This window comes from Aplysia californica, unplaced genomic scaffold, assembly GCF_000002075.1.
Source record: "Aplysia californica isolate F4 #8 unplaced genomic scaffold, AplCal3.0 scaffold00821, whole genome shotgun sequence".
Classification (NCBI taxonomy): domain Eukaryota; kingdom Metazoa; phylum Mollusca; class Gastropoda; order Aplysiida; family Aplysiidae; genus Aplysia; species Aplysia californica.
In genome coordinates this window covers 279,783-291,835 of record NW_004798091.1, presented here as the reverse complement: position 1 = coordinate 291,835, position 12,053 = coordinate 279,783, and the positions used below count along the sequence as shown (strand labels likewise).

The window sequence follows — 12,053 nt, the reverse complement described above, 5'->3', positions numbered from 1 at the left end:
ATAATAATAATAATAATAAATAATAATAACAATAACAATAATAATAATAATAAGAGCTCAATGTAATGATCCCCATAAAGTAAATCTCTTTGCCAGTCAGTAAATCACACAAGAGAATATCTACTTTGAGACAATATCACACCAAAGAATATCTACTTTGAGACCATATTATTCAAAGAATTCAAAATTTCAAAAAATACAATCGGCTACCGCAGTACAAAAATGACGCCTGTCTCATCCATTTCTTACATGGTGGTGCTGCCAGAAACTTGCAGCTTACATTGTAGAGGAAGCCAACTTTGCTTTTACAACTTGAAATGATAAAAACTCATTCATACCTGTTGTTTTATCAGACTTATCACTTACACAAGATTCACAAAATCTCATCCAGGCTAGATTTATAACTCAAGAGAAAGATAAAAGTATTCATTTTTATTTCCTTTTCTTGAATGAAAAAAAAAATGTTATCCCTTGTAAAGAAATTCTTTTACTGAGACTTCTTAACGTAGCGCCTACCTTCACTACTGTTGTGAAAATGTTATGGACGGCATGGCTGTATATAATAATAGCACTGTAAAAAGATTATGTACCACGACATACGTTTTTTTTTCTTGTTTTTTTTTGGTAAGCGTTTTACGGCGCTTGTAACTGCCTACTCTTATCGTTTTAGACCACTAAGGGATCTTTAATGTGCGCAACTTGTACACAGGCCCTCAGAGATTTTTTGCCCTTGTCTGAGAAGGCTAGGTGTAAGTCTTTCCTACCAGGAGATCAGGGGGGGGGCAGAAAGACAGCAGTAAGAAGGAGCCAAAGAGTAGCAGTAGAAAGGCTGCAGAAAGAGTCAGGAGCCCAGAGGAGGGGGAAAAGGAGGTGAGGGGGTGGGGGGTAGAAAGAGGCAGGAGACGAAAGCAGACGACAGAACATTGCTAAAGAGCAGGAAAGGAGGTGAAAGGAGATAATTTTAGAGATGAAAAGTTTTTAATCACTTCCCGGATTCGAACCCGGGACCTTTGAATGAAAGGCCAACACCTTAACCTCTCGGCCACAAGAGCCCCCCACGACATGTTTGTTGTGCCTCTTTGATAAATCGTTATTGTAATAGTTGTCCTGGTCCTAAAAGTGTTTAGACTGATACTGTTCCGACTGAATCTATAAACAAAATTGAATAAAATAAAGCTCAAATGTGAGGCAGTGTGGTGAAATCAGGCGCTCGTCAAAATAATGAAAATGAAGAAACTGGCATTTTTCTGCAACTTTGGGAATTTTTATTGAATTTTTGTATTTTGGCTCTACACCTTTCATGCTCCTTAAAAAACACATTTCTGTGTGGATTTTACTGAAAAACGTTGATTAAAGGAATAAAAGATGTAATTTTTAAGTTTCCATGCACTTTAAAGCTAAGGAAATAACAAAACTTTGGGACCATTTTCTCACTAATTTTGTCCTCTGAAACCAGGCCACCCCCTACCTCCTTCAATCGCCAATATCTCAAATTGTATCCGTGATAAATGAATATTTTTTCACCAAAAGCAAGGCAAATGGACAGCCTTTAAGATGATACCAATAACTCCATATGCTCAAAAATTGACGAGCGCCTAATTCCACCACGACGTGTCTCAATTCATAATTCAGCCATTCAGACCTTGTTGAAATTATTAATCTTCTAGAAAATGATCCGACATTTCAACTACCAAATTTGTTTTACTGTTTTCAAGGATATTCATGCTCTATATTGTAGTAGCAAAGAATAATGTTGATGGATAACATAAGAACATGGACTGGCCTGGATATGGCAGAATGTGCAACGGCAGCTCACGACCGTGAAAGATGGAGGGTCATTACACGTCAACCTCTGAGTCAGAGATGACACCTCCAGGTATCTATTATATATTTGTGAGGTGTGCTGACAAAATGAGTTACTTCTCGCTGTCCAAGAATGGACATATCGGCCGAAAAATCGACACTGCGGTCAGATTTATAGATTTCTAATTGATGCCATTTTGTTCAAGTCTACCATGTCTTTAATTCTTCCATACTTACAAATTGTACAAACTTCACCTATAAAGTTGATGCATCAATTTCCATAAGGCTAAAATCGGAGAAGTAACTCATTTTGTCAGCGCACCTCACATTTAGCAACTTGGAAACACATGCGTCACTTTTCCCATAAAACTAAGACAGTTACAGAGTTGAAAGTTGGCAAGTACCTGCGAAAAGACAGATAGGTCCCCAGGACGGAGCCCAATTTTTTATTCAATCATTTCCCGAATTAAAAAAAATATATTCATTGACAAAAAGTTCCCGTCCCTCTTTGGCCATTGTGACTAATTATTCTACTGAGAAACGAAACAAATCTGAGTAGCTGTCCTTCACAGCGGAAGTGCCGGAAGAGATGTTTTGCAAGGAGCATTGTGTTTTGAGAGTATAGATCTAGACCGTCAAATTTTTTCCATTTCTCAAGATTTATTGCTCCACTCAAGTGGAGTGTAGATATAGTAGGCCAATGACTTTTACTCAATGACTTTCAGTTGAAGTTAATGCACCGATCATTCCTTTCATCGGAAGGGGGCCCAGCTAGTCCAGGTATATTGCAGTAGACAAAAAACCCTGATGTCTTACCTCATGGCGTTCTTCAGCAGTTCCCCGAGGATGTAGTCCAGAGGCGGCTGGATGTACGGGAAAGTGGCGTTTGCGTGCCCGTTGATCTTGACTGAGGGGGCCGCGCCGTACTTGGCCTCACACACACCTCTGTGGGAGGGTCAAGGGAGGGAAGGGTGGGATGAGGGAAGGGAGGAGGGGGTGAGGGTGGGGAGGGGGGGGGGTGAGGGAGGGGAGGGGGGGGGGAGAGGGAGGAAGGGGAGGCAGAGGAAGGGGGAGGGGGATGAGGGAGGGGAGGGGAGGAGGGGGATGAGGGAGGGGGGGGGTAGGAGAGGGAGGAAGGGGAGGCAGAGAAAGGGGGAGGGGGGAAGGGAGGGAGGAGGGAGGGGCATGGGGAGGAGGAGGGGGAGGGGGGATTTTTTTTCTAATTTTTGTTTTTCGGCTCAACAACTTAGATGTCCATTTAAAAACATATTTCTGTGTAATTTTTACTGACAAAAAATTGATTAAAGAAAAAAAAAAAAGGAAATTTTCAGTTTCCAAGTACTCTTAAGCTTTGGAAATCACCTGACTGAGGCCACCATTTTCTTACTAAATATACTTCTGAAACCAGGCGACTCCGACCTCCTTCAATGGCAAATATGTCGACTTCTACTTAAGATAGGCGTGTATTTTTGTTCATCAAAAGAAGGTCAAATGAACAAACTTTAAGGTGATACCAACAACTTTAGATGCTCGAAAATTGACACGCTCCTGATTCTAGCCCGTCGTGACAAATATACCAAGAACATGAGAGTCACATCCCCCCCCGCCCCCCACCCCCAGCACACACATACCTGATGTTTTTGTAGTTTTAGTAGAGTTTTTATTTTTTTGGGGGGGGTTATAGTAGAGTGTTTTACGACGCTCGCAACTGCATACGGTCATATGAGCACCAAGGGGTGGGTGTCAACAGAGAAGTCCTTACAGGGAATCAGATTTACTCTGCTCACCTCTCTAGCTTCAACAGCACAAAGTCTGCTTCGACCATCAAGGCACCCCGGAAATAGCAGTTCAAAAGAGAGTGACAAACATACAAAAGAAGTAGAGGGAAATGACAATAGTAAGGAATAGGAAAGAAAAAGCAGCAGTTCCCTGTTGTAGATCAGGCACAGTTATGAGCGTGACATGAATCATGAATCAGCCCATTTACAATTCTACTGTGCTTGAACGAGATATGTCCCCCCTTTGGGAATGGCCTAAAGACACTTCAGTCAGTGGCACTGCCCCGGGGGGTAAGAAAAGTGTTAGATTGGAACCCACAGGGTAAAAGATCAAGAGGAAGACCACGTGGAACCAGGAGAAGAGTCACGGAAATGGATGTACAGAAAAGTGGGAATACGTGGAGTGACGTCAAGCGACTAGCCCAGGATAGGGAAAGGTGGAGAGTGTTTGTTCGTGGCCCATACCCTGATCCAGGGTGAGAATAGCAATGATGATGGTGATGACAAGAGTCCCATCTCTCTAGCACAAACATACCTGATGAAATCCGCTTTTTTCTCCACCAGCTTACGAGGCGAAAATGCCACATTGATGATGCCAACGTGGTTGGGCTGCAACGAAAGCGTTAAAAAAAGAAAAACACTTAAGTCTGGATGCCACATAATCGCGACCTCGGTGCTTGCTTGTTGAATCTCCGTTTTTCGAAACAGTGAAAACAGTTCATAACAAAGAGTGAGCTTAAGAGAAGCAGTCACATTTTCACTGTTTAAAAACCCCAGAGATGCCACAAGAGAACACCGAGGTCGTGAAACGGCAGAAGAGAGGAAGATTTGAGAAATTTTGACATCTAATGACTGCTAGACCGCCTTTGCTTGAAACAACAACTGATAGTCAGGGATATGCCCAGTTAGTTATCACTCAGTTATTCAAAGGGTGCGGTGGCGGAGTGGTTAGTGCGCTCGTCTCCGAAGCGGAAAATCCGGGTTCGAGCCTCGGTTTGGACACATTTTTTTTTCGCCCCCTCCTGCCCACCCAGCAGTAATGGGTACCTGACTTCGAGTTGGGGAAATAAAGGCGGTGTGGAAAGGAACTGGCCACCCTACCACAATATGCCGAAGGCCCAGGAAGTTGTCTCACTCACAAGGCAATCCCCAATGTCCGGATCGGATGTGGGAACAACTTTACTTTTACCCAAAGGGACAGTGTAAGTGGACAAGACGCTGGGTGGCGAAGGGACATAAATGTGGACTGGCTTGATTTGTTACAGTTATGTCCCTTGTTCACATCCCTTATTTTTTATAAAATGTCAGTTGATTCAAATTCATTGCGATGAAAGAAAACAAAACATAATATTCATCTCTGTAATAAAAAAAATTAGCGAATCTAAATTATTTTTTTTGCTTACTGATAAAACAAGGTCAGATGAAAGCAAGCATTTTACTAGTAGCAGTCACCCAAAAGCTCTCTACAACTTGCTTTTCTTTTCCAAAACACCTAGTCTCTAAAACTTGCTTTACCTTTCTAAAAACCACACAGCCTCTCTACAACTTGCTTTACCTTTCTAAAAACCACAGTCTCTCTCTAAAACTTGCTTTACCTTTCTAAAAACCACAGAGTCTCTCTAAAACTTGCTTTACCTTTCTAAAAACCACAGTCTCTCTAAAACTTGCTTTACCTTTCTAAAAACCACAGAGTCTCTCTAAAACTTGCTTTGTTTACTTCTTCTGAACCCCTGACGTCTCTCAACTTTCTTTGAAATAGGAGGTGAGTTTCAATCCCAGTCACACGTGACATTAAATGAATCAAATATTCTTTTTATGAAAACAAACTCGTTGTGTGTCTATCTACATCTACACAGAAAAAAAAAAATCAAATCGTACCTTTTCGTCGTGCAACGCCAGATGGTGCTCCGAAAGCATGCGGATCCCGAGTCTTGAGGTCAAGGTCCTATCGAGGAAACTCTTGATCAGAATCTCATCCTGTCAACAACAAAGAACACATATGTGAGGCAGCGTGGTGGAATCAGGCTCTTGTAAATTGAATACTGTATTTATTTTACAGTGACAGGGAGGAAAGCAGACTTTTAAACATGATTAGATTAGTTTACTAAACCTTATATCTGTTTTATAAAACCAAGGAAAGGAATTCTGAATGTCTAAAGATGTAAAAACTGAATACATTTTTTTAAAAGTGATTGAAATCATTGATTTTTATTTTAAAAATCAAGTTGATTTAAATTAAAAAATTCAACTGATTTAAATCAACCCAACCCAGATTTCGATTATGAAAAAAAAGTAAATTGAATACTGTATTATTTTACAGTGACAGGGGGGAAAGCAGACTTTTAAGCATGATTTTATATTAGTCTACTTAACCTTATATCTGTTTTATAAAACCAAGGAAAGAAATTCTGAATGTTGAAATATGTAAAAACTGAATTTAAAAAAAAATTGTTTAAGTGATTTAAATCACTGGATTTAAATTTTTAAAAACAACTGATTTAAATCAACCCAACCCTGCTCAGAGGGTCAGCTGGGGTAATAATAGTTGTAAAGCGCATAGAGCATTCTCTTGAGCATGGATATGCGCTATATAAATGCAACTATTATTATCATTATTATTTTTCTTATTACTCCAACAAATAGACAACAGACTCACGCTGACGTATTTGCGACACTCCGAGAAGCCTTCCGCCAGCTGAGTGACCACGTCCTTGTGGTCATCCAACAAATTCCTCAACGCCTCCGACCACTGGCGCTCCTGGTCCAGGTCTCGGATCTACAACAATACAAACATTTTTTCTTTTAATTGCTTTTTTTTTTGGTAATGTTTTCAGTTTTAGTAGAGGTTTTACGGCACTTGCAACACAAGAAGGTCATATAAGTGCCGAAGATTAGAGGTGTTACAAGAGAGTAACGAACATAAAAAAAGAAGAAGGGGAGATAAGGACGATAGATGTTTGATAGGAAAGAAGAAGCAAACCATACCAGAGCACAACTTATTTGGTAAGTGTTTTCATATGAGCGAGCGGGACACATTAAACATTTTCCGTTGGTAGGAAATTTTGAATTTTGCCAGGTGGCGCTTATTACTGCTGGTGACATAAGTCGCCACTCCACCAGGCATACTAAACATAATTAAACAACGAATGGACACACTGTACTGAAGTAAATACTAAAGGAAGTCGCTCTTTATGAGAGCTGAATGGCTGATGAACCTGTGAATTTTTACAGCGTGTTTCTAGGGCTACGAAGATTTTTAGGGTTTTAGTAGAGGTTCTACAGCGCTCGCAACAAACAGCATAAGATCACATGACCACCAGAAGATTAGAGGTGTTACAAGAGAGCACCGAACATTTTTTTAAAAAAGGAGGAGAGATAAGGACGACAGATGTTTGATAGAAAAGAAGGAGCAAACCACACCAGAGCACCCGCCAACCACCCACATGAAGGTTTTTCTTCTAACTTAAAAAATTTTTTTTTAAATTCTACCACGGCTTCAGTGTTCTAACACTGGCGCGGTACATGAGGGTTTTTCACTATAATATATGAGCCTTCGGTACTGTAAGAATTAAGGAGGGGGCTCTCGTGGCCTTGAGGTTAAGGTGTTGGCCTCTCATTCAAAGGTCTCGGGTTCGAATCTGGGTAGCGACCGAAAAATTTTCTTCTCTGAAATTGTCTCCTTCCACGTCCTTTCCTGCTCTCTAGCAATGTTCTGTTGTCTGCTTTCATTTCCACTTTCTGCCCCCACCCCCTCACCTCCTTTGCCCCCTCCTCTGGGCTCTTTCTGCAGCCTTTCTACTGCTACTTCTTGGCTCCTCCTTACTGCTGTCTTTCTGCCACACCCCTGATCTTCTGGTAGGAAAGATCTACACCTAGCCTTCTCGGACAAGGGCAAAAAATCTCGGAGGGCCCGTGTGCAAGTTGAGCACGTTAAATATCCCTTGGTGGTCTAAAATCGATAAGAGTAGGCTTCGGCCGCCACCCGGACAAAATTCAAAATTTCCTACCAACTGAAAATATCAGGTGTGTCCCGCGCGCTCATCTGACCTTATGCAGTTGCCAGCGCTGTAAAACACTTTACAAAAACAAACAAAAGTTAAGGAGAGAACCTTTCTCTGCGGCCTATACCCAATATGAGGGTGGCAAAAATACTACTATTAATAACAATAATAATACAATTTAATAAATGGCATTTATGCTGAGCATTTCCATTTTCGAAAAAAAATGCTCAATGCCCATTACATTCATAAAGATATCATATTTTAAAAGTAATGGACATGTGTGTACGTAAAACATAGTATTATGTATATATGTGTAAGATAAAAAAATTTCTACGAGAAAATTAGTCACGCAGTGAGCCTGGCAATGTGTTAACTGACACATACAGAATGCAATAAAAACTCACTGATCATTAACGGTCACAATAAACCTGAAACTTGAACAGCTACAGACAGAATAAAACACTCGATAAAACGTTTGTTCTCTATAGATAGAATAACATTTTCATTCTCTGTCTCTCTCTCTCTCATTCTCACATGCTATTTCTTCAGTCTCTCTCACAGTTGGGCATACACATGAACGTATAACAGTTCATCGTTATTACAGGTATGCATTTGTAAATAAGAAATGTTATTGTTGTTGTCCATCCAGCAACAGCTGGGGTAATAATAGTTGTAAAGCGCATAGAGCATGCTCTCGCCCTTCTGTCCAACGCCATGTAGTGATAAGTGCAGGTTTGCTGCAGTTGTTGTAATGTTCCGTAGAGTGTGTTGTCAATGTTAGGAGAAGGGAGAAGGGTAGCTCTGATGTCATTTAGGGCTGTGCAGTGGAACAGGTGATGATCCACAGTCTCATATGTATAGTCACACAAGGGACATATTGGGGGAACTATTGAATCTATTCTGTTCAGGTGGAAGTAGAGCTGTATATGTTCTGTTCGTAGGCAGAAGATCGTGGTCTGTTTCTTTCCCTGCATGGGATTGATATTGTCGTTCCTTTTTGTTGTGGTCATATGCTTGAAAACTGCTCTGCCTAAAATGTTGTACTAGCTTGAGAGTGGTATACAGAGAAACACACTCACAAACTCAACACACACAGTCCTCAGTGAGTTACTCATAATCTAAGCAAGCATTGCTCAGACAGAACTCGTACAAAACTTACCGGGCCGAAATCACTCAGGATGTGGAAGGCTCGAATGTAGAGTTCATGCTGGGGAAAAAGAAGAGAAAAAAATCAGGTAAGTGTTGTTATTAAAAGTATAAGCTGGAAGAATATATGGGAGGCAGTGTGGTGAAATCAAGCGTTCATCAAAACAATGATTTCGAAGAAACTGGAATTTTTCTGTCCAATCGGTAATTTTTATAGAAATTTCGTGTTTTTACTCAAGGACTTTAAGATCAATAAAAAAGCACATTTCTGTGTGGATATAACTGAAAAACGTTTTATTTAAGGTACACAAAATGTAAATTTACAATTTCCCAGGACTCTCAACCTTTAGAAATCCTGAAACTTTGGTGGCCATTTTCTCGCCAATTTTACATCTGAAGCCAGGCGATCCCACTTCCTTCAATGGCAAAGATTTCAACTCCTATTCAAGAGCGATGAGTATTTTTTTGCGCCAAAAGCAAGACAAATGAACTAGCTTTTAAATGATACCAATATCTCTACATGCCTAAAAATTGACGAGTGTCTGATTCCACTGCATCGTGACACATACGCATTCTTTGACTAAATAAGACACAGACAGCCCAGAGTCAACTGAGAGCCAAGCAAGCCTTGTGCCGGACTTAGTAGATAGCATTTGAATAGCGCAAATCCCCGCTCAACAGCAAGCTCTATGCGCTTCACAATCTATACTATACTATTACCCCAGCAGACCTGAGAGCATTCTGAAGCAACCTCAACTTCCTGGGAAGCATACAGCGCAAGCGCCCATTTACAGGAGCTAAAACACTAACAAACTGACAAGATCTTTCGTTTTCTATGGCCAGGTACCCATTCCCACCTGGGTGAAGTGAAGAAAATTCGTGTAAAGTGCCTTTCCCAAGGACACAACGTTGGGCCCGCGGCTCGAACCCCCGACCCCACAACCTCACGATTACGAGTCCGGTAGCGTAACCACTAGGCTACCAACGCCTTGTTGAGGAACATCTCAAGAGAGGAATGTTAACCCTATCCGTACGCTCGGGGGTCATTTTGTACCCCCGTGGCTGCACTCTTCACATTTTTTAATACTTCTGGTGCGAAGGAAGATCTCTTTGAAACTTTCAGCATTTCTAAAAAGAAAAACCCATTTTGACAGACTGCTACGCAAAGCGTACGGATCGGATTAAAGACTAAATTTCCTCTTTGAAAGTGGTAGCACGGAGTTCCCCACGTTGTAAGGATACAATAGTAAAACGCGGCGTACAGATAGAATTAAGATCCCGCTGTTCTAAGAAAACATAACTTTTACTATATAAAAGTCACCCATTAGATCCTCCTCAGATGGGGATCAAGGACTGGTGATGGGTCTCATTTAAATATTGAGAAATGCCTAAGCGTCTCAAACAGCTTCTCCCAATCCAGCCAACCGTACCTGCCCGTGGTGGTCCCTGTTTGCACTGACACGGCTCTGGCGAATGGCGAGTTGTTGGCGCCAACAAACCAACCCCCCCCCCCCCCCCGTTTCCTAGAGGGGTTAAAACAACAGGATGGGAGTGGGTGTGGCCCCACAAGGTGCAGGAGGCAGAACCCACCGATGCGTGGTAGACGCTATGCTCCTCACTAACACACCCCTACTCTCCCTTGAGTGGGTGTCTATTCTGCCTAACACCTCTTCTACTTTTATCAACACACCCTCTGTGGCTGAGAAGGCACCAGCCAGTTTGAGAGTGTCTGGGTGAAGGGGATGGACCGAGCGGAATGCCTGACTTGCTTTCTGGCCGTGAAACCTCTTAGTAGAGGCACAACGACCCAGGACGTGACGATCCAATGGCTTTCCCATTTGGCCAATACCTCATGAAAGAATAGAAAACTTTAGCCAGTAGCCATTGGTGGCGGGGAATGGGCAACGTGAACCCTACCGGAATTACAGTCACAGGGCAGTTAGATCTTTCCAGTCTCATGAAAACTCCTAGTACCCTCCTATCCTCAACATGAATGGCCTCTTCTCAGGATGGGCAGACAGTCCACAGACACCCCAGTCCACAATGCCAATCCTCCTCAGATTCACTCTGAAAGTCTACGTTCTGCTAAGATCCCGCATCTCAGACTATAATTTACGGAACAAAATCTCGGGCAGACACAGCTTGACTTACCACACTGAGCAGAGTTGGGTGGCAGCCGACGATGAAGGGCAGGTTTCGAAAGCCGTTGATCCGGTGGGCAATTCTCACGGGCAGCTCCTTGTGGAGGTACTGGCAACTTCTCTGTCGGAGAGAGAGAAACAAACAACAGAGATTGTATTGTTGTTGTTGATGTTGTTGTTGTTGCTGATGATGTTATTATTATTGTTATTATTGTTGTTGTAGCTGATGATGTTAGTATTATTGTTGTTGTTATAGTCAGCAGCTTCTCTGTTGGAGAGAGAAACAAACAACAGAGATTGTATTGTTGTTGCTGTTGTTATTGTTGTTGTTATTGTTGTTGCTATTGTTGCTGATGTTATTATTGTTGTTATTATTGATGGCAGCTTCACTGTCAGAGAGAGAAACAAACAAAACAGATTGTATCATTGTTGATGATGTTATTGTTGTTGTTATTGTTGTCGTTGTTGTTGCTGTTGTATTGTTGATGTTGATGATGATGTTGTTGTTGATGATGCTGTTATTTTTGATGACGTTGTTGCTGTTGTTGTTGCTGTTGTAGTTGATGTTATTATTATTGTTATTATTGTTGTTGTTGTAGCTGAAGTTGTTGTTGTTGTTCTTGTTGTTGTGGTTGTTTTTATAGTTGTGGTTGTTGTTGAAGTTATTATTGTCGTTGTTGTTGATGATGTTGATGTTTTGTTCTTGTTGTTGATGTTGTTGTTGATGATGCTGTTGTTACTAATGCTGTTGTTGTTATCGTTATAATTATCAATCCAGCAACAGCTGGTCTCTCGTCCTTCTGTCCAATGCCATGTAGAGCTAAGTGCAGGTTTGCTGCAGTTGCTGTAATGTTCCGCAGAGTGAGTTGTCAATGTTAGGTCTCGGAGGGAGAAGGGTAGCTCTGATATCAAAGATTGTATAACATAGATTTATTATGATACATTACTATGCATTATGCCTCTGTCAAATATTTTGTTTTTGTAAGAGTTTTACGGCACTTGCAAAACAATAAGGTCATATAAAGCGCCAAAGATTAGATGTGTTACAAGAAAGTAACAAACATAAAACTGAATGAGGAGAGACAAGGAAGATAGATGTTTGACAGGAAAGAAGGAGCAAACCACACCAGAGCACCCGCCAACCACCCACTCATTACTATCCATTATGCCTTTGTCGTATATAT

At 41.4% G+C, this 12,053-nt stretch overlaps 1 protein-coding gene across 1 annotated transcript in view; it reads right to left on the bottom strand.

Annotated features, from left to right (window-relative positions):
• Window positions 1-10,990, bottom strand: part of LOC101849325 (3-methyl-2-oxobutanoate dehydrogenase [lipoamide] kinase, mitochondrial) — a gene marked incomplete at its 5' end in the record, with an annotated part of 40,904 nt that extends 29,914 nt beyond the window's left edge. The window contains 6 exon segments of the mRNA XM_013088853.2: window positions 2,620-2,748; window positions 4,117-4,190; window positions 5,460-5,558; window positions 6,238-6,357; window positions 8,742-8,789; window positions 10,880-10,990. Of these exon segments, the coding sequence (XP_012944307.1) occupies window positions 2,620-2,748; window positions 4,117-4,190; window positions 5,460-5,558; window positions 6,238-6,357; window positions 8,742-8,789; window positions 10,880-10,990 (581 nt within the window).
• Between the last annotated feature and the right edge of the window lie 1,063 nt (window positions 10,991-12,053).